A 24,340-nucleotide genomic window follows, 5' to 3' on the forward strand; every position below is an offset into this window, starting at 1 on the left:
ATTATTAAATTTTGTTGGAAAAATGAGAAATCGCTGGTCAACTTTTAACCCTTATAACGTCCTAACAAAACAAAAAAAATGTTTTGTGCTGATGTAAAGTAGACATGTGGGAAATGTTATTTATTAACTATTTTTGTGTGACACCGCTCTCTGATTTAAGGGTACAAAAATTGCAAAATTTTCAAAATTTGACAAATTTCGATTTTTTTCATAATTAAACCCAAGTTACATCGAAGAAATTTTACCATTAACATGAAGTACAATATGTTGTGAAAAAAATTTCAGAATCAGCGGGATCCGTTGAAGTGTTCTAGAGCAATAACTTCATAAGGCAACAGTGGTCAGAATTGTAAAATTTGGCCTGGTCATTAAGAACCAAATTGGCTCTGTCACTAAGGGGTTAATATATTACACATCAGGTATATGAACAGATTGTTACCAATCGTGTAGGTATCGTGTAGTGTCACGTAACTTAATTTTTATGAAGATGTTCATTTTAAATATGAAGCATAGAACCCATTAGGAAAAAAAACCCTTATTTTTGTTTTATTTTCAGATTAAATTTTGCTCAGATTGTACAAATCTTCGTCAAGTAACATAGTTCTTACCTTCTGTCATAAAACAAACTGTATACTCTGTAGAAAAGGGATTAGTACATTGTTAATTTAATTCAATGTAGCCAGTTTCTTAATATTCATATACGGTAAGCACAAAGCACGGAATGATGTGTCCTGGTATATTACATACTGGAGTCATAAATAACCTAAAATTACACGTAGGAAAAACCGACGTAACTAATCACATACCAGATTCTCTTGACCATATACAAGGTATGCTCGGCATATGTTACTTTCTTTGGATTGTAAGCTGTTGTGGGCAAGATTCTCTTCTGTTTCATTAATTTATTTTTTTTTGTAAACCTGTAATGTATATCTACTGCGACTCAAGATTGTAACTATGGAAAGTACAGGTATTATAAAAGTCCCATGTGTATTCCTGCTGTAAACTTCAGTTTTTGATAGATCAAAGCAGAAATTCAAAGTTACTTTTCAAATCAATTGACGATAATGGACCTTGTCAATTTAGGGGGTAAAGGGCCGTGATTGGAATTATCCCTGATCCTGGCTGTTTTAGCTCAGTGCCAGTAAAAATATACAGTAAATTGCACTAAGCCCTTGACAATGGCACTGTATTACATAGTAAATCTCACCAAGGGGTTAAAAATAGCATTTCTAGAGTAATTTTCTTATAACTTTGCATTGTGCCATTTCTTCGTTCTTCCTCTTAAAAACAGTAAAGCACATTGACAACTGGGGAAAACCATTCCTCTTATTAATGGTGTCTCTACATGATCTGAAACGGTCTGAGGCTGGTTTTACACTTACCGTATTTTTGCGGGCCGATTTTGTGGCCCCAATAGGTTTCTATGGGGCCACAAAATCGGCCCGCAAAAATTCAATGGTGTGCCGTACAGCCGTGAGGGTGCCCATTTAAATCATTGGGGTCGCAAAAACAAAACAGAAACTTGTTCTTGTGGCGCGCCGTCACTTCCGGTTTTCCGCAATAACGGCGATCCGCAAACATTTTTCGTGTCCCGTTATTGCAGTACATCACAATAAATGTGGCGATACGGCCCGCAAAAACAGGCCGCAATAACGGACCGCAAAAAATGCGGTAAGTGTAAAACCACCCTAACAGATATAATAAAACCAAGAAATAGGCATCATTTTGTCAGGCATGACAAATATTTCACTAAAGAATTTTGGTAATTTTACAAATTCTTCAATATTTAGATCACATTTGTGCCCCCGAGTCACTAATATATAATTATTTTAGATAACTGCCCACATTTTGCCATAAGTAGTATATAAGGATGTACATAAACTAATGATATACTTTATAAATAATTCATACATAAATGTACAGATATGTGGGTATAATTGTACTGGACGGAGGTCCTGTGTTATTGTCATCATTTCGAGAAGATGACCTTTTTTACCCAATTAAAGCCCCTCTCCATGTATAGAGAATAAAAAAGGTATCACATAAAACATTTCACTAAAAGGCACAAACAACAATATCTATATACACGAGCATTGTAAATGTACATTGTAAATGAAATGTCAATTCCGCTGCTTTGTGTGAAATATACAGTAACTGAAGATGTACGAATTCTCGTTTTCTTCTAGAAAATGGAGATCTCACTTTATATGAGACTCCTGCCCCATGATTGTTATTTTTGAAGCTTTCTTTCCTGTTTGAATATTTTCAGTATAGCTTCCTCTGCTACAGATGCTTAAAGGGAACCTGTCATGTCAAAAAAATGCTATTAACCTGCAGATATGGGGTTAATCTGTGAGTTAATAGCATTCTAAAGCTGTGCAGCCACTGCAATGAGAGCCCCGCTGCCAGGAGGAAATTAATTTATTCCCCCAGCAGCTCCGGCTTTCAGTCATAGAGGCGTGGCTTCAGTCACCTCTCAGTGCATAGTGAGTGATGGCTGTAACCGCCCCGGCACTGACTGACAGCCCCCTCAGCAGTGCATCAGTGCTGCACCTCTATGAATAAAACCCCGATGCTGCCAGGAGCAATAAAGTCCATGTCCTTCCCGTCAGCAGGAGTTTCAGCCCATCTTTAGAACACTGTTAACCTGCAGATTAACCCCATGTCTGCTGGTTAATAGTATTATGGGACGTGCCAGGTTCCCTTTAATGCAGAACCATTGCATCATCCACTCTACTTGCACATTGTACACTTAGTATGTGGTGCAGAAGCGCAGAATTGTCCTATTCACTTCACTGTCAAAAGCGGCAGGTGAGTAGATGTAATGTAAACATTATGGCTGTTTTCCTACAATGAGCTTCCGGTACATTTCTCTCATGCAGAAAAAAAAACGCATTATATTGTAGTCTCAGCGAAGTGTATAGGATGTATATAAACCTTGTGCCTACTGTGTTTTTTTTTTAAACATTGTGGAAATTGATCTGCAGAATCATTTTGAAGTCCCCAACATGTCAATTTTCTTACAAATATGTTCTATATATGCAGAGTTTTCCTACACATTTGAATGAGATGTGGAAAGTCCACAAATAAAACAACACATGTGGTTTTATCGTGTCTCTGCAGTGGAAAGGCAGGAAAAACACATGAAATCCACACATGAGTTTATCAAGAAAATTGTATAAAAAAATAATATAAATTTATGACTGCATTGGTTGCATATATAGTTAAATTACATATTTTATATGGCAGTATTTTTCCTCCAAAATGGGACTAGGCAATCTTTCATTGCCGCTTTCATGTTTCAAATTCATATATGTGTGACAATAACTCCATATAATGTCCTTGTAAATGCAGAATGTGGTCATAAATCTCCGAGCTTCCAGTAATTAGAAAAATGATTACTTGAGTCTTGTTCTCTACTTTTTTGTGTTTTGTTTTTTTTTAGATCGCATAGAAACATTTTTCACTGATGCGCCCATTTAGACATCTGTCTTGGCACTGAGAGAACTGTCCTCTGTTCTGCCTTCTTCCCGGTTCTTTACATTGTCCGTTCCATCCCGCCTACATGGCAAGCGAAGAAGAATCTGACGGAATTTCTTGACAGCAAAGAAGTACACGATTGGGTCTAAGGCCGCATTTAGGGTGCTGAGGCAAGAAGTAAAACGGTTTGCTAAAGCCAAGCCTTGCCTTAAGTCACAGGGAGATGGCATAGCTGCACTTTCACCTCCAGGCATCAGGACATGATAAAGTGCCCGACTCAGATGATATGGAACAAAGCAGATCAGGAATATTGCAAGGACCAGGAGCACCATCTTTACAGCACGTTCCTTGGGTTTTCTATCACCTCCTTTCCGGAGTCGCCTCAGGATAAGACCATAGCAAGTGACTGTGGCCAAGAAGGGGATGGCAAAGGCTGCACTGAGTGATGACAATGCTCGCAAAGATGGTGTTTCCCGATATAGCAATCGACAAACTGTCTCGTCCATTGCTGCTCCTCGACCTAACAGTAATGGTGCAGTAGCAAATGCAACAATGATCCACAAAAAGCCACAAGTCAAATGAGCATGTAATGGTTTCCGGAATTTGACTGAATTGAGAGGATGCACAATAGCCAGATACCTATCAATGCTTATTCCAGCCAAAAAGTAAAGACTGGCATACATATTGAGGTAGAAGACAAAGCCAGAAAGCCTGCAAGCCAATGAGCCAAAAGGCCAATGATTTCCTGACAGGTGGTAGAAAAGCCGAGTAGGTAAGCTGAGCAACAGGAAGAGATCTGATAAGGCCAGGTGAAGAAGAAAGATGTCAGAGGGTGACTTAGGCTGGCGGTCTCGCACAAACAGTGAGAGGGCGATGATGTTTCCCAGACCTCCAACAAATAGGCCAAGTACGTAGCATACAGATAGCAGAGCATTTTCCAGCAATGTTTCTTGGATACACGGATCCACCCACGCCAGGCTGGAGGAGTTATCAAACATTGTGTCCTCAGAGTTAGTCATAGTCACCAAGATTCTTTACTGCCACCCTGGAAAACAGAGTTCATTAGTTATTTCAGATCAGGTGCTTACATTACAATTGTAATTGTTTATTGGGCCATCATTGCTGCAGTGTAATCAGAAATCGTTATAATTATGGTAAATAAAAATGTATATGTTTATACAGTGTAATATGATGAGACACAGCCCCCCCACTCATAGTATGATATCCCACAGCCCCCACAAGCACACACAATAATATACCTCCACTTCCTCATACATAGTATGATGGTCCCACAGACCTCCCCTACAAACACAGTATGAAGCCCTCTCCCAGTATGATGGCCTCATAGAACCCCCAAACAATGTGATGAGCCCCATATACAGTATGATGCCCCAACAGCCCTCCCCTACACACAGTATGATGACCCCACAAGCACGCGCAATAATATGCTTCCACTTCCTCATACATAGTATGATGGTCCCACAGCCCTCCCCACATACACTGTATGAAGCCCTCTACCTGTATGATGGCCTCATAGAACCGCCAAACAATGTTATGAGCTCCACACACAGTATGATGCCCCAACAGCCCTCCACTACACACAGTATGATGACCCCACAAGCACGCGCAATAATATGCTTCCACTTCCTCACACACAGTATGATGGTCCCACAGACCTCCCAACACATACTGTATGATGCCCTATCACAGTGTGATGGCCTCATAGAACCCCCAAACAATGTGATGACCCTCACAGCCCTCCCCCCACACACTGTATGATGCCCTCTCATAGTGTGTTGGCTTGACAGCACCCCCACACAATATGATGGCCTCACTGTCCTCCTCCCAAGTTTCCCCCACCAGTACTGACTGACAGTAAGATTGCCCCCACACAGTATTATGTCCCTACAATCCCCCATACAGAATGATGCCACAACAGTTTTCCCCAAGTACTGACTGACTATAAAAATATGCATAAAACTACTCTCTTTTCTCCATTACCTCAATGTGCTGCTCTACTTTTTGCAGTATGTGTGGACTGAGGCTCGCACAGCATGTGAAATCTGGTGATCGCTGCTGAACTGAGACTCAGATGCACAAGCTGAATGGTTGACAAAAGAGCCAATTGTTGAATGAAATGTACCATCAAAACGCCAAGCAGGGTGGAGGAAAGAGTGCCACATGGTGTAGTACACTTTCGTTTCCAATCTTTGGCTGTATCAGACAGGAAAGGAACAACCAAAATATGAATGGGGCCCTCTGTGCCCCGGACTGACATGAGCTAAATGTTACTATAACAATTGTTGAGCACCCTAAGGCTACGGATACACTATCAGTATTTAGTCAGTATTTCACATCAGTATTTGTAAGCCAAAACCCGGAGTGGGTCAAACATGCAGAATTGGTGGAATTTTGTTTCTATTATACCTTGTCCTCTGATTGTTCCTCACCTGGTTTTGGTTTAGGGTACCGTTACACTTAAAGATGCACCAGCGATCCCGTCAGCGATACGACCTTGTCAGGATCGCTGGTGCATCGCTACATGATCGCTGGTGAGCTGTCAAACAGGCAGCTTCACCAGCGATCAGCACCAGCGAGGACGCTGGTATCTAAGGTAAATATCGTGTTACTAAGCGGCACGTGTCACTTAGTTGCACGATGTGTACCTTAGAAACCTGCGTGCTCGCGCCGGGAGCTGCGAGCACGTAGGTTTCGAAGGTACACATCGGGTAACTAAGTGACACGTGCCGCTTAGTAACCCGATATTTACCTTAGATACCAGCTCCCAGCGCCTGCTTAGAGCACTGGGAGCCTCGCTGATTGTTGGCTCCCGCTGCCACACGCAGCGATGCTTGCTGGCTAGCGGGCGAGCAACGATCAAAAAATGGCCCAGGACGATCCTGCACGATCAGTGATACCTGGCAGGGGGCCCGGTCGCTAATGTGTGCCACACACAGCGAGATCGCTGTGGCGTCACAAAATAAGCGATCTCGCTAGCGATCTCACTGTGTGTGACGGGGCCTTTACAAATGCTGAGAAAAAATGCTGAACAAATACTGATAGTGTGGCCATAGCCTAAGGCTACCTTCCTTCCCACCATGAGTTTTTGATGTTCCGTAATTTCACTGAGTCAAAAATGCAGCATCTTACAGTTCCAGCAGAGTGGATGGGTTTTATAGACATCTCCTGCCCCCTGTGATTTTTTTTTATCAGTGTAAACTGACCTGCGCTGTGTGTTTCAAATCCGCATCATGTCAATTCCTCTTGTAGCTGCGCAAGCTGAGTTTTATGTGCAGATTTTTCCCATTGACTTGCAATAGATGCAAAACATCCATAGGTAAAAAAACACACGTGTTTTTAAAGCATTTTCGCAGAAAAAAATGCAAAAAAAGCATGTAATCCGCACATGACTGTATCAATAAAGTTTGCTCAAAGCCAAATACCAGGAATTATCAAAAACAGTGCAGCTTTATTTAATGCATGACACAAAAAAAGAGACAAAAAATGCAGTGTCAAAAACAGTAAGCGAGTGTAAAAAAAAATCCCCAAAAACTAACAAAAAAAATGCAAATAACCTATTTTACCTAATAGGTGCAGAAATGGTGCAAAAATCTGGAACATCAAAAACTCGCCAAAAACTCATTGTGGGAACATAACCTTAAAGGGGAGCTTTCTTCCGATTCTTGCTGCCTGAAACACTGGTATCATAAATCAGCCATGTTTGTTTCACTCTGAAACATTGCAGCGTTGTGGAGAAAATATACTTTGAAAAGTCGTCTGGGGACGATGCTTTTCGTATGACTAGTCTAAGGCAAGTCCCCAGCATCTTCTCCCAGCCCCGATTCCCCTGAATGACCCTTGTCTTCCTATTAACACATAGGAAAATCTTCACCAAAAGCTCATCGTGGGTACATGGCCTCAGGGCCTAGTGATGAGTGAGTGTGCTCGTTACTCGAGTTTTACGAGCATGCTCGCGTGATCTCCGAGTATCTTGGGCGTGAACGTAGATTATTTTTGTGCCACTGCAGCTGCATGATTTGTGGCTGCTAGATAGCCTGAATACATGTGGGGGTTGCCTGTTTGTTAGGGAATCCCCACATGTATTCAGGCTGTCTAGCAGCCACAAATCATGCAACTGCTTAGACACAAACTAAATCTCCCAGCACGCCCAAACTACTCGGAGATTACCTGAGCATGCTCGGAAAACTCGAGTAATGAGCACACTCACTCATCATTATGAGGGCCCTATTCAGCAAGACCTCTGTTGTTCGCACTGGTCTTGATGATTGGGCGAGCTCAAGTCAGACTCTCCGGATTCATGTAGATCTGGAGTGTCTGATGAGTGGGCATGCGCCTCGTCAACACCGGCATGAACAAGTTAGGAACTGGAGTACAGAACACCACAGTTCATCATGAATTAGGCGAGCTGTGGCGTCACGCTCCCACTGTGCCTTAGTTCAACCCATTTTGGCAGAGCTGGGAGTACCTGTTGTGAAAACGTCAAAAGTCGCAAACTTTACTCACAACTCAAAATATGCCTAAATTTTGCAACTTTTCAAAGCTTTTACATGATAATTTTGTCGTGAAAGCTTTAATGAATCGCACCCAAAGTATATTAGAATGCTACAAAGCTACATTACTTTTTATTTTACAACTGACAAGCTGTAGAACAGTGTAGAGTCACAGTGTTGTGAAAATTATATGGACTCATGTGCCATCACTTTAGAATAACATGTAATTGATGTATGCACTGAATTAGCTGTGAATTAGAAGACTGTGTGGGGGTTCACACTGTTTATAGGGGGCTGTGTGGGAGCTCACGCTGTATATAGGGGGCTGTGTGGGACCTCTTGCTGTTTATAGGGGGCTGTGTGGGAGCTCACGCTGTATATAGGGGGCTGTGTGGGAGCTCACGCTGTTTATAGGGGGGCTCTTGATATATATAGGGTCTGTGTGGGGCTCTTGCTGTATATAGGAGGCTGTGTGGGGCTCTTGCTGTATAAAGAAGGCTGTGTGGGCTCTTGATATATATATATAGGGGCTGTGTGGGGCTCTTGCTGTATATAGGGTCTGTGTGGGGGCTCACACTGTATATAGGATGCTGTGTGGGGGCTCTTGCTGTATATAGGGGGCTGTGTGGGGGCTCTTGCTGTATATAGGAGGCTGAGTGGGGCTCTTGATATATATAGGGGCTGTGTGGGGCTCTTGCTGTATATAGGGTCTGTGTGGGGGCTCACACTGTATATAGGAGGCTGTGTGGAGGCTCTTGCTGTATATAGGAGGCTGTGTGGGGGCTCACGCTGTATATAGGGGCTGTGTGGGGGCTCTTGCTGTATAAAGAAGGCTGTGTGGGCTCTTGATATATATATATAGGGGCTGTGTGGGGCTCTTGCTGTATATAGGGTCTGTGTGGGGGCTCACACTGTATATAGGAGGCTGTGTGGGGGCTCTTGCTGTATATAGGGGCTGTGTGGGGGCTCTTGCTGTATATAGGGGCTGTGTGGGGCTCTTGCTGTATATAGGGTCTGTGTGGGGGCTCACACTGTATATAGGAGGCTGTGTGGGGGCTCTTGCTGTATATAGGGGCTGTGTGGGGCTCTTGCTGTATATAGGGTCTGTGTGGGGGCTCACACTGTATATAGGAGGCTGTGTGGAGGCTCACACTGTGTATAGGAGGCTGTGAGGGGGATCATGCTGTTTCCAGTGGGCTGTGTGGAAGCTCTTGCTGTATAGGGGGCTTGTGGGGCTCTTACGGTGTGTAGGGCTGTGTGCAGGCTCAAACGGCATGCGGGGGATGGTGGCATACTTAGTTCTGCTCAATATTAATTGATACAATTAATATTTATACAAAAATTAGTAGAATTAATTTCAGCCTATTGGTTCGGCCCTCCACAACAGCCATGGTCTCTCATTATGGCCCCTCAGGAAAATTGATTGCCCACCCCTGGTCTAGGCAATGATCTGTGAGCGAAGTGCAACACAACTTTTTAAAACCTTTCTGATCATTTTCTACAATGTATCATTTAGGAGTCCATTTTATGGAACATTGCCCAGACTGGATGCCATCATGTCCTCTACAGATGCTGAGAGCAGGACTGGATTTCTACAGGTTTGCAGCCTCTGAACTGAAATAAGACTTTACCTTTAGTTTTGGACTACATGGTAAGTTAGATCCATTTACACTTCTAAATAAATGATTTTTTTGTGTGTGTAGATGTAGCCAGGTTGCCAGCCACATTTTTTTATTTGCCAGTTTTGTCAATATGGCAAATTTAAATATTAAAACGAATGATATAGAAGATAAGTAAAAAGCGACCTTATGTAAAAAACTAATAGAAGCACATTAGAAACACTAAGAACTGTAGAATAAGTGTAATTCCAATCACCATTACATATAAAAGCTCCACACAAACATCAAAATGCAACTATTGCTACGTAATTCCAAAGATTTATTTTACAGCAAAGACATCAAATATTCCCTAATGTCTGAGCATTTAGAGTCGAGAATCCCAGCCTGATATTTTACTGAAATTTATCAGAGCAGAGTTTGTGCTTCTAACAAGCAATTTCCATGATTAAAGTGAAGAGCATTTCATTCACTTCCAGCAAGCAGAAATCTTAAAAAATTGAGAGTATTTCAAATTCAAAGTAGGTGAAATACTCATGAAATATTTTGTTATATCATGATTAAAAGGAAACTATGGTGTGAAAATGGTATCGGATCTCCAGCCAGGAAGAGCTGATCAGATTGATATATGGTTTTTGTGGGAAATGTTTCAGTAAAACTTGCATTTTATTCATTCATATCCCTGGTATTTGTATGCACAGGAGTCCAGTGGGCGGTCCCTACCAGTGATTGACAGTCCTCCCTGTATGACTGTGTGTGGAGAGATAGCTGTTCACTAGTAGCACCGCCCACTGGACTCATACACATATAAATGCCAGAGATTTCAGTTATTAAATTTCAAATAAAGGCTCATTCAGACCTCGGTGATTTTACTTATATGCAAAAAATGGTCCAAGTTTCATCAGAGTTTGGTCAGATTGACAGTTTTTACCATCAGTATTTCATCAATTTTTCTCTGGAAAAAAAAATTCTGTAGATATCTCAAACTTCTTCCTTAAACAGTCCGTGAAAAACGAATAGTGCATCCGAGTGCTGCCTATTATTTTCTCAGAGCCATAGAACCAAAGTCTGATCTGTAAGTTGGATCAAAATCAAGCATGTGTCAATGTTCATTCGGTCCACAGAAATACGATGTCACTACTGTCATAGGTACAACTTCTGTCCATGAAAAAGAGAAAGAACTTGTACATGAAAAATCCAAGTCTGAATGAGCCCTTATGCTGAATCTTTTCCAACAAGCCTACATACATATCACTCTGCTCAGTTTCTCCTTGTCTCTACCATTCCAGTCATATATCGGAATGTATGTACGACGTGACAGGTCCCCTTCGAGGAAGTAGTCTCATGTCAGACATTTTGACATCTCCACTTCTGGGACCTGCACCTATCCGGAGAACACACATGGATAAAACATTTATGACAGATTCCGGTTGTGCCATCAATCAGTTTTATATATTATTACATAGTTAATATACATGTATATATAGACACGAAAACCAGATGTTAAATAATGATAAATCTCCCCAGATGGGACAATGATGGACTCACTATGGTGGAGGATATACTTACAGCTTCATCAGCCTCCGGCTCTGTCTGTCTCCTCTTCTCTGTGCCTTAGTATAAGTAGGACCGCGTCTCTCAATTGGGGTAGTCAAAACGACTCTTTTACTAGGGAGGAGGGTGCCCCCCACATTCTTGTCCTCTTCTTCACCCCCCGAACAGATAGGCACAGCAGCATTTTTCATAGTAGGACAAAGAGAGGAGTGTGTCTGCAGAACGGATGAGTGCGCTGTTGCCATAGGAACTTGGGGGGTACATGTTCAGGGGGCTTTTGACTTTTTGTCAGAAGAGACTATCATCCCTTGTGTGCTATTAAGTATAATAAGCTGCTCATCAGAGAGCCCCGTTATGTGCTGGGCTCACACATACCCATCTTGTTCCACAGCTGCAAACACATAGTAAGAGGGGTTTTTTTCTGAGGGCCTTGCAGGGAAAAAAAATTGGGAGGCTATATTTTTGGAAATGGGTCTATTAGGAGACATCTCTTGTTGAAGTCACAGGTGTTTAATGAGTGATTCACAAATAACAAGGACTTTTGACCCATTCTGATTCACAGTAGTATCACCATATCCACCAATAGTCAATAATCTGAAAGGCCAATAAAGAATGAAAAGGCCGTGAACCAACAAACTTCTCTAGTCAACGGCTACTCAATAAAAAGCCTTTTACCATGTAATTTTATCACAGCTAGGCTTTCTTAGCAGAATTCAGTTCACAGCTCATGTGTCCAAATTACCAGGGCAGGGGATGAAGCTGACAAACAAATTACATTCAACTATCTCAATTAATCTTAACAACTTAATTCACAATATCACCACAGATTTTGTAAATTTTAAACGTATTGGTTTATCCTTGTTCGGGAAAATATTGGCTGTCAAGTCATTTGTTTTACCTAAGATATTGTATTTGTTTAGGATCCTTCCAGTATACATTCCTTCAGCGCAATTGTCAAAAATTCAAAAATTAATAAACTCCTTTGTTTGGGATGGCAAAAAATCAAGAATTGCGTCGAACATCCTTTATAAAAGTAAAAAAAAATGGAGGTCTGGGGCTGCCGAATGTAACAGCTTATTACCAAGCCTTATTGATTAAAGCTAGCATTTATTGGTTTAGTCGTAATACAACACCTGCGTGGATCGCCTTGGAAGAAAGTCAAAGTAATAATGACATATTCCACAATATTTTCTTTGCTTATGTATTGGGTTCCCGACCAAGTTTGCCTTCTCATCCCATATTCCAAGCCATACTCTTGGCTTGGAAAAATTTTATTAGACCATGGAGAAATTGGAACAAAGTGAGACAAATGTGTAATTTTCCACTAAACTTAATATCTATCTTTTACAAGTGTACTATTCCAGAAATTTGGACTACATGTAATATTAAAAAATAGGAGATATATACAATGGTACCTTCCTTTCCTTTAGTGAGATTAAAACAAAATTTAATCTTCCCTCCTCAGAATTTCTCTTTTTCACCATTCTAAAAAGCTACATTAAAAAATTCTCCAAAATTAAGCCACTAAATTTGGACATTATATCTTTATACTTGGGAAACATAGAGAAAAAGAACGTTTGGAGCTTAACCCCTTCCTGACATCCGACGTACTATCCCGTCCACGGTACCCGGGCCCGTATGACCGTGGACGGGATAGTACGTCTACCGCGATCAGCGGCGCCCACGTGGTGAGCGCCGCTGATCGCGGCCGGGTGTCAGCTGATTATCACAGCTGACACCCGGCACTATGTGTCAGGGGCGGTCACGGACCGCCCCCGACACATTAACCCCTTGCACACCACGATCAAACATGATCGCGGTGTACCGGGAGTTAAAGGGAAGCATCGGCAGGGAGGGGGCTCCCTCCGTGCTTCCCTGAGCCCCCCACGGCAGCGCAATGTGCAGCGCTGCTGCGGGGGGCTCCTATCCTCCAGGCCCCTGAATCCAAGATGGCAACGGGGGCCTTCGGGGACCTGAGGAAGCTGGCTTCCTCAGTGCCTGCAAAGCGCAGGCAAGAGGAAGTCTTCTTCAATGCCTGTGACAGATTGCTGATCTGTCACAGTGATCTGTGATGTGACAGATCAGCGATCTGTCACAGGACAGTGATGTCCCACCTGGGACTATGTAATAAAGTAAAAAAAAAATTAAAAAAAATGTAAAAATAAATTAAAAAAAATCGCCAAATAAATTAGAAAAAAAAAAAAAAAAATTCCCTCAATAAATCCATTTTTTGGAAATAATAATAAAAAAAAACAATAAAAGTACACATATTAGGTAGCGCCGCGTCCGTAATGACCCGCCCTATAAAACTGTCCCATTAGTTAACCCTTTTAGCGAACCCCTTAAAAAATAAAAATAAAAAACGAAGCAAAAAATAATGATTTATTATCATACCGCCAAACAAAAAGTGTAATAACGCGCGATCAAAAAGACGCATATAAATATCCATGGTACCGCTGAAAACGTCATCTTGTCCCGCAAAAAACGAGCCACCACACAGCATCATCAGCGAAAAAATAAAAAAGTTATAGCTCGCAGAATAAAGCGATGCAAAAATAATTATTTTTTATATAAAATAGTTTTCATTGCATAAAACCGACAAAAACATAAAAAAACGACCTAAATGAGGTATCGCTGTAACCGTACTGACCCAAAGAATAAAACCGCTTTATCAATTTTACCGCACGTGGAACGGTGTAAACGCACCCCCCCAAAAGAAATTCATGAAACGCTGGTTTTTGTTCATTCTGCGTCCCAAAAATAGGAATAAAAAGCGATCAAAAAATGTCACGTGCCCGAAAATGGTACCAATAAAAACGTCAACTCGTCCCGCAAAAAATAAGATCTCACATGACTCAGTGGGTCAAAATACGGAAAAATTATAGCTCTCAAAATGTGGTGATGCAAAAACTATTTTACAATAAAAAGCGTCTTTTAGCGTGTGACAGCCGCCAAACATAAAAACCGCCATAAATAGTAAATCAAACCCCCCCTTTATCACCCCCTTAGTTAGGGAAAAATAATAAAACTAAAAAAAAAGTATTTATCTCCATTTTCCCGTTAGGGTAAGGCTGTGTGCACACGCTGCGGATTAGGTGCGGATTCATCCGCGCGGATTTTGTAAAATCCGCAGGTGAAACCGCAGGTCAAAAGACCTGCGGTTTTACCTGCGGATTGCTCTGCGGTTTTGTCCTGCGGTTTTACCTGCGGATTGCTCTGCGGTTTTGTCCTGCGGTTTTTCATCTCCTCAATAGAGGAGATGGCAAACCGCAGGAGAATCCGCAGAAAGAATTGACATGTCAATTCTTTCTGCGGATTGAAAACCGCAGATAATCCGCGCGGAAAATTCTGCACCGTCTGCACTGCGGTTTTTGATTCCCATAGGGAATCATGGTACTGTACACCGCAGCAGAAACTGCTGCGGGTCCGCAGCAGCCAAAGCCGCTGCGGAACCGCAGCAAAATCCGCAGCGTGTGCACACAGCCTTAGGGTTAGGGCTAGGGTTAGGGCTAGGGTTAGGGCTAGGGTTAGGGCTAGGGTTAGGGCTCAGATTAGGGTTAGGGGTGTGTTAGGGTTAGGGTTGGAGTTATAATTGGGGGTTTCCACTGTTTGGGGACATCAGGGGCTCTCCAAATGCAACATGGCGTCTGATCTCAATTCCAGCCAATTCTGAGTTGAAAAAGTCAAATGGTGCTCCTTCCCTTCCAAGCTCTGCCATGCGCCCAAACAGTGTTTTACCCCCACATGTAGGGTATCAGCCTACTCAGGACAAATTGCAAAACAATTTTTGGGGTCCAATTTCTCCTGTTACCCTTGGGAAAATGAAAAATTGGGGGCAAAAATATCATTTTTGTGGAAAAAAATGATTTTTTTATTTTCACGTCCGAGTGTTATAAACTTCTGTGAAGCACTTGGGGGTTCAAAGTGCTCACCACACATCTAGATAAGTTCCGTGGGGGTCTAGTGTCCAAAATGGGGTCATTTGTGGGGGGTTTCCACTGTTTAGGTACATTAGGGGCTCTCCAAAGGCAACATGACACCCGCAGACCATTCCATCAAAGTCTGCATTCCAAAACGTCACTACTTCCCTTCCGAGCCCCGACGTGTGCCCATACAGTAGTTTTCTCCCACATATGGGGTATCAGCATACTCAGGACAAATTGGACAACAACTTTTGGGGTCCAATTTCTCCTGGTACCCTTGGGAAAATAAAAAAATGGTGACTAAAAGATCATGTTTGTGGAAAAAATACGAATTTTTTATTTTCACGCCCGGGCGTTATAAACTTCTGTGAAGCACTGGGGGGGTCAAAGTGCTCACCACACATCTAGATAAGTTCCTTGGGGGGTCTAGTTTCCAAAATGGTGTAATATGTGGGGGGTTTCCACTGTTTTGGTACATCAGGAGTTTTCCAAACGCGACATGGTGTCCAATCTCAATTCCAGCCAAAAACGTCAAATGGCGCTGCTTCCCTTCCGAGCTCTGCCATGCGCCCAAATAGTGGTTTACCCCCACATGTGGGGTATCAGCGTACTCAGAACAAATTGCACAATAACTTTTACAGTCCTGTTACCCTTGGAAAAATAAGAATTGAGGGTGAAAAGATCATTTTTGTGGAAAAAATATGATTTTTTAATTGTATGGCTTTATGTTATAAACTTCTGAAGCCCATGGGGGTTCAAAGTTCTCACCACACATCTAGATAAGTTCCTTAGGGGGTCTAGTTTCCAAAATGGTGTCATTTGTGGGGGATTTCCACTGTTTTGGTACATCAGGGGTTTTCCAAACGCGACATGGTGTCCAATCTCAATTCCAGCCAAAAACGTCAAATGGCGCTGCTTCCCTTCCGAGCTCTGCCATGCGCCCAAATAGTGGTTTACCCACATGTGGGGTATCAGCGTACTCAGGACAAATTGCACAATAACTTTTAGGGTCCTGTTACCCTTGGAAAAATAAGAATTGAGGGTGAAAAGATCATTTTTGTGTAAAAAATATGATTTTTTAATTGTATGGCTTTATGTTATAAACTTCTGAAGCCCATGGGGGTTCAAAGTTCTCACCACACATCTAGATAAGTTCCTTAGGGGGTCTAGTTTCCAAAATGGTGTCATTTGTGAGGGATTTCCACTGTTTTGGTACATCAGGGGTTTTCCAAACGCGACATGGTGTCCGATCTCAATTCCAGCCAAAAACGTCAAATGGCGCTGCTTCCCTTCCGAGCTCTGCCATGCGCCCAAATAGTGGTTTACCCACATGTGGGGTATCAGCGTACTCAGGACAAATTGCACAATAACTTTTAGGGTCCTGTTACCCTTGGAAAAATAAGAATTGAGGGTGAAAAGATCATTTTTGTGGAAAAAATATGATTTTTTAATTGTATGGCTTTATGTTATAAACTTCTGTGAAGCCCATGGGGGTTCAAAGTTCTCACCACACATCTAGATAAGTTCCTTAGGGGGTCTAGTTTCCAAAATGGTGTCATTTGTGAGGGATTTCCACTGTTTTGGTACATCAGGGGTTTTCCAAACGCGACATGGTGTCCGATCTCAATTCCAGCCAAAAACGTCAAATGGCGCTGCTTCCCTTCCGAGCTCTGCCATGCGCCCAAATAGTGGTTTACCCCCACATGTGGGGTATCAGCGTACTCAGGACAAATTGCACAATAACTTTTAGGGTCCTGTTACCCTTGGAAAAATAAGAATTGAGGGTGAAAAGATCATTTTTGTGGAAAAAATATGATTTTTTAATTGTATGGCTTTATGTTATAAACTTCTGTGAAGCCCATGGGGGTTCAAAGTTCTCACCACACATCTAGATAAGTTCCTTAGGGGGTCTAGTTTCCAAAATGGTGTCATTTGTGGGGGGTTTCCACTGTTTTGGTACATCAGGGGTTTTCCAAACGCGACATGGTGTCCGATCTCAATTCCAGCCAAAAACGTCAAATGGCACTGCTTCCCTTCCGAGCTCTGCCATGCGCCCAAATAGTGGTTTACCCCCACATGTGGGGTATCAGCGTACTCAGGACAAATTGCACAATAACTTTTAGGGTCCTGTTACCCTTGGGAAAATAAAAATTGGTGTGAAAAGATCATTTTTGTGGAAAAAATATGATTTTTTAATTGTACCGCTGTACGTTATAAACTTCTGTAAAGCCCTTGTGGGTTCAAAGTTCTCACCACATATCTAGATAAGTTCCTTGGGGGGTCTAGTTTCCAAAATGGGGTCACTTGTAGGGGGTTTCCACTGTTTAGGTACATCAGGGACTCTCCAAACGTGACATGGCGTCCGATCTGAATTCCAGCCAATTTTGCATTGAAAAAGTCAAACGGCGCTCCTTCCATTCTGAGCTCTGCCATGCGCCGAAACAGTCGTTCCCCCCCACAAATCAGGTATCAGCGTACTCAGGACAAATTGCACAATAACTTTTGCAGTCCAATTTCTCCTGTTACCCTTGGTAAAATAAAAAAAATTGAACCTGAAGTATTTTTTTTGTGAAAAAAAGTTAGATGTTCATTTCTTTTTAAATATTCAAAAAAATTCCTGTGACGCACCTAATGGGTTAATAAACTTCTTGAATGTGGTTTTGAGCACCTTAAGGGGTTCAGTTTTTAGAATGGTGTCACTTTTGGGTATTTTCTATCATATAGACCCCTCAAAGTGGCTTCAAATGTGATGTGGTCCTAAAAATAAAATGGTGTTGTAAAAATGAGAAATCGCTGGTCAACTTTTAACCCTTATAACTTCCTAACAAAAAAAAATTTTGGTTCCAAAATTGTGCTGATGTAAAGTAAACATGTGGGAAATGTTACTTATCAAGTTTTTTGTGTGCCGTATCTCTGTGATTTAAGGGCATAAAAATTCAAAGTTGGAAAATTGCGAAATTTTCAAAATTTTTGCCAAATTTCCATTTTTTTCACAAATAAACGCAAGTTATTTGAATGAAATTTTACCACTAACATGAAGTACAATATGTCACGAGAAAACAATGTCAGAATCACCGGGATCCATGGAAGCGTTCCAGAGTTATGACCTCATAAAGGTACAGTGGTCAGAATTGTAAAAATTGGCCCGGTCATGAACGTGCAAACCACCCTTGGGGGTGAAGGGGTTAAAGAACATATATAAAATTTTCAATAAAGACACGTTTATACTAAAGAGCGCATATCTGAAACGATGGGAGTCAGAATTAAACATTACACCCACACTGGAACAATGGCAAGATGCCTTGAAGTTTTCTTACACAGCAACAATCTCAATGACACTACAAGAGTCTTACTACAAAATGTTTGTGAGATGGTATTATACCCCTTCGAGGCTGAATTTTATAAATCCAGGTAACTCCAACTTATGTTGGAGAGAGTGTGGAATGGTGGGAAACATATATCACATATTTTGGGAATGCCCTAATGTTAAGAGTCTATGGAAGGAAGTATCTGTTCATATAAACACCTTTTTGGGAAGGAAATTGATTATTTCCCCTAGTATAGCTCTTCTTTTATTAGATCTAGAAAATTTAGACTTTTCAGATACATTAATGATAGTACATATTTTACTAGTAGTTAAAAACTCAATAGCAGCACACTGGAAAAAAACCGATATACCAAAATTCGAAGATATTTTTCACAATCTTCTGATACATAGCGCATTAGAAAGACGCTTTGCTCAACATAATAACTTCTTGGACAAATATAATAAAAAGTGGGAAGTATGGAATAAAACTTTTCTTACAAAAAACTAGTTTTGTTGTCACTGATGAATCCAGACAGGATCTTATTTTTCTTTTCTTCTGTTTATTTTAGATTTTAGACTTCAGATGTTAAATTTTAGTTATATTCTTAGCTTTTAGCTTTAAGATGCTTATGGAGTAATGGCTATAAATGATCACTCATTGAGTTTCCTATTGTATTTTCTTTTCCCTTCCCTTTCCTTCTGTATCCCATTTCCCATACCCTTTTTTCCTATGTTTGTTAAATTTGAAATACCTTAATAAAAATTATTGGAAAACAAATTACCAGGGCAAATACAGAGCGGCTTATTGCCCCCTTACACCTGGTACAGAGCTCCAATGACGTGTTGAGCATTCCGATACCGCAAATATCGGGTATCGGTCGATATTCGCGGTATCGTAATTCCGATACCGAGTTCCGATATTTTTACAATATCGAATACCGGAATCGGAAGTTCCCATAATGCAATGAGCCAGTTGTGTTAGTCATGTTAACTAATGGCATGGCTGTGATTGGCTGCTGAAATGATGTCATCATGATGCGCGGTCTGTGCAGGCCTGCTGGGGGTCTGCATGGGCCTGCCGGGGGTCTGTGTGGGCTGCCGGGGGGGTCTGTGCGGGCTGCCGGGGGTCTGTACGGGCCTGCCAGGGGTCTGTGTGGGCCTGCCGGGGGTCTGTGCGGGCCTGCCGGGGGTCTGTGTGGGCCTGCCGGAGGTCTGTGCGGGCCGGCCGGGGGTCTGTGCGGGCCTGCCGGGGGTCTGTGCGGGCTTCCGGGGGTCTGTGCGGGCCTGCCGGGGGTTGTGTGTGTGTGCAGGCATCGTCCGATGGGACTACAAGTCCCATCAGGCGATGCCTGCTACAATGACAGTATTTGACACATTAGCTAATAATGGGACAGTAGTAGTCCCATCATCCGGCTAATGTGTTGAATGTAAAAAACAAAACAAAAAAAACATACAAACTACATACATACAACATTCATACAACATACATACATACTACATATATACTACATTCATACAACATACATACATACATACTACATAATACATACATACTACATATATACTACATTCATACAACATACATACATACTACATACTACATACATACTACATATATACTACATTCATACAACATACATACATACTACATACATACTACATACAGTCATATGTTAAAGTTTGGGCACCCCTATTAATGTTAACCTTTTTTCTTTATAACAATTTTGGTTTTTGCAACAGCTATTTCAGTTTCATATATATAATAACTGATGGACTCAGTTATATTTCTGGATTCAAATGAGGTTTATTGTACTAACAGAAAATGTGCAATCTGCATTTAAACAAAATTTGACTGGTGCAAAAGTATGGGCACCCTTATCCTTTTCTTGATTTGAATACTCCTAACTACTTTTTACTGACTTCCTGAAGCACTAAATTGGTTTTGTAACCTCATTGAGCTTTGAACTTCATAGCCAGGTGTATCAAATCATGAGAAAAGGTATTTAAAGTGGCCACTTGCAAGTAGTTCTCCTATTTGATTCTCCTATGAAGAGTGGCATCATGGGCTCCTCAAAACAACTCTCAAATGATCTGAAAACAAAGATTATTCAACATAGCTTTTCAGGGGAAGGATACAAAAAGTTGTCTCAGAGATTTAACCTGTCAGTTTCCACTGTGAGGAACATAGTAAGGAAATGGAAGAACACAGGTACAGTTCTTGTTAAGCCCAGAAATGGCAGGCCAAGAAAAATATCAGAAAGGCAGAGAAGAAGAATGGTGAGAACAGTCAAGGACAATCCACAGACCACCTCCAAAGACCTGCAGCATCATCTTGCTGCAGATGGTGTCACTGTGCATCGGTCAACAATGCAGCGCACTTTGCACAAGGAGAAGCTGTATGGGAGAGTGATGCGAAAGAAGCCATTTCTGCAAGCACGCCACAAACAGAGTCGCCTGAGGTATGCAAAAGCACATTTTGACAAGCCAGTTACATTTTGGAAGAAGGTCCTGTGGACTGATGAAACAAAGATTGAGTTGTTTGGTCATACAAAAAGGCGTTATGCATGGAGGCTAAAAAACACAGCATTCCAAGAAAAACACTTGCTACCCACAGTAAAATTTGGTGGAGGTTCCATCATGCTTTGGGCCTGTGTGGCCAATGCCGGCACCGGGAATCTTGTTAAAGTTGAGGGTCGCATGGATTCAACTCAGTATCAGCAGATTCTTGACAATAATGTGCAAGAATCAGTGACGAAGTTGAAGTTACGCAGGGGATGGATATTTCAGCAAGACAATGATCCAAGACACCGCTCCAAATCTACTCAGGCATTCATGCAGAGGAACAATTACAATGTTCTGGAATGGCCATCCCAGTCCCCAGACCTGAATATCATTGAACATCTGTGGGATGATTTGAAGCGGGCTGTCCATGCTCGGCGACCATCAAACTTAACTGAACTGGAATTGTTTTGTAAACAGGAATGGTCACAAATACCTTCATCCAGGATCCAGGAACTCAATAATAGCTACAGGAAGCGACTAGAGGCTGTTATTTTTGCAAAAGGAGGATCTACGAAATATTAATGTCACTTTTATGTTGAGGTGCCCATACTTTTGCATCGGTCAAATTTTGTTTAAATGCAGATTGCACATTTTCTGTTAGTACAATAAACCTCATTTGAATCCAGAAATATAACTGAGTCCATCAGTTTTTAGATATATGAAACTGAAATAGCTGTTGCAAAAACCAAAATTATTATAAAGAAAAAAGGTTAACATTAATAGGGGTGCCCAAACTTTAACATATGACTGTATATACTACATTCATACAACATACATACTACATACTACATACATACTACATATATACTACATTCATACAACATACATACATACTGCATAATACATACTACATATATACTACATACATACATACATACTACATACATACTACATATATACTACATTCATACAACATACATACATACTACATAATACATACATACTACATATATACTACATTCATACAACATACATACATACTACATACTACATACATACTACATATATACTACATTCATACAACATACATACATACTACATACATACTACATATATACTACATTCATACAACATACATACTACATACTACATACATACTACATATATACTACATTCATACAACATACATACATACTGCATAATACATACTACATATATACTACATACATACATACATACTACATACATACTACATATATACTACATTCATACAACATACATACATACTACATATATACTACATTCATACAACATACATACATACTACATATATACTACATTCATACAACATACATACATACTACATACATACAACATGCTACATACATACAACATACATACAACATACATACTACATACATACTACATACAATACATTCATACATTCATACAATACATACATATAGACATACAGTACATACAACATAGAGTACATACTCACCATCACTTGTCACTTTGATCCCCGAAGCCAGTGTCATCTCACTGTAAAAAATATTAAAATATCAAACAACCAATATACTTCCTGATCCGCAGAAATACACGAGTGTCCCACGACGATCTCCTGCAGTGCATCACTGAGAGGTTACTGTAGTTCACTGGTTTCACTTTATGGCAAAAGCTGCGTGGGAACTTTCTCACACAGCAATGCCAAAAGTGAGACTAGGGACTATTTTTTTTACAGTGGCTGAGGAATACAGTGCGGAAGGATACCTACCTCCCGTCATTGTATTCCTGGTGCCCCTAGAGAGCGGTCGCATCAGCTAATGCTGCTGTTCTCCACGGGAGATCGTCGTGGGACACTCGTGGATTTCTGCGGATCAGGTAGTATTTTGGTTGTTTGTTATTTTAATATCTTTACAGATGACACTGGTTTCGGGGATCAAAGTAACAAGTGATGGTGAGTATGTACTCTATGTTATATGTACTGTATGTCTATATGTATGTATTGTATGAATGTATTGTATGTAGTATGTATGTTGTATGTCTGTAGCATGTTTTATGTATGTTGTATGTATGTAGTATGTACTATGTATATATGTATGTATGTTGTATGAGTGTAGTATATATGTAGTATGTAGTATGTATGTATGTTGTATAAATGTAGTATATATGTAGTATGTATGTAGTATGTATGTATGTTGTATGAATGTAGTATATATGTAGTATGTATGTAGTATGTATGTTGTATGAATGTAGTATATATGTAGTATGTATGTAGCATGTATGTTGTATGAATGTAGTATATATGTTGTATTATGTATTATGTAGTATGTATGTATGTTGTATGAATGTAGTATATATGTAGTATGTATGTAGTATGTATGTATGTATGTATGTTATATGAATGTAGTATATATGTAGTATGTATGTATTATGTAGTATGTATGTTGTATGAATGTAGTATATATGTAGTATGTATGTATGTTGTATGAATGTAGTATATATGTAGTATACAGTATATGTAGTATGTATGTATGTTGTATGAATGTAGTATATATGTTGTATTATGTATTATGTATGTATGTTGTATGAATGTAGTATATATGTAGTATGTATGTAGTATGTAGTATGTATGTATGTATGTTGTATGAATGTAGTATATATGTAGTATGTATGTATTATGTAGTATGTATGTTGTATGAATGTAGTATATATGTAGTATGTATGTATGTTGTATGAATGTAGTATATATGTAGTATACAGTATATGTAGTATGTATGTATGTTGTATGAATGTAGTATATATGAAGTATGTATGTAGTATGTATGTTGTATGAATGTTGTATATATGTAGTATGTATGTAGTATGTAATATGTATGGGGTTTTTTTTTTTTTACATTCAGCACATTAGCCGGATGATGAGACTACTACTGTCCCATCATTGGCTAATGTGTCAATCACTGTCATTGTAGCAGGCATAGCCCGATGGGACTTGTAGTCCCATTGGACGATGCCTACACACACACAACCCCCGGCAGGCCCGCACAGACCCCCGGCAGCCCGCACAGACATCCGGCAGGCCCACACAGACCCCCGGCAGGCCCGTAAGACCCCGCCCGCACACACCCACACAGTCTCCACCCACGCCCTGCCCACACTCTTCCCCCCTCCCGAACTGGATGTGCAAGTAAAGAAAGGGTTTATTTTCATTCCGATATTTGTGCCCCATTGACTTGCATGGCTTTCCGGTATCGGAATCGTCGATACCCGATATTTTTGGGGTATCGGTCCGATCCAATCCGATCCAATATTTGCGATATCGGAAGGTATCGCTCAACACTACCAATGACACATATCTTATCAGACCTAAATATGGCCATGTTACAATAAAGCATCATTAATCTCTTCTTCAAGGCGTCCTCTTGTTTATCGAGCCTTTAAAAC

General features: G+C 40.8%; 1 protein-coding gene across 1 annotated transcript; it reads right to left on the reverse strand.

Moving 5' to 3' along the window:
* Positions 1–519: 519 nt before the first annotated feature.
* GPR17 (G protein-coupled receptor 17) lies at positions 520–11,267 on the reverse strand. The gene is made up of 2 exons (XM_073581165.1): positions 11,180–11,267; positions 520–4,528 (listed from the first exon to the last, which is right to left on the reverse strand). The coding sequence occupies exon 2, from the start codon at positions 4,500–4,502 to the stop codon at positions 3,483–3,485; it is 1,020 nt and encodes a 339-aa protein (XP_073437266.1). The 5' UTR covers positions 4,503–4,528; positions 11,180–11,267; the 3' UTR covers positions 520–3,482.
* Between the last annotated feature and the right edge of the window lie 13,073 nt (positions 11,268–24,340).

This window comes from Dendrobates tinctorius, unplaced genomic scaffold (assembly GCF_039654945.1).
Source record: "Dendrobates tinctorius isolate UK_male_01 unplaced genomic scaffold, ASM3965494v1 ptg000069l, whole genome shotgun sequence".
NCBI lineage: Eukaryota > Metazoa > Chordata > Amphibia > Anura > Dendrobatidae > Dendrobates > Dendrobates tinctorius.

Excerpts from the sequence above, each read along its gene's own strand:
- GPR17 (XM_073581165.1), bottom strand. The coding sequence starts at position 4,502 with ATGACTAACTCTGAGGACACAATGTTTGATAACTCCTCCAGCCTGGCG.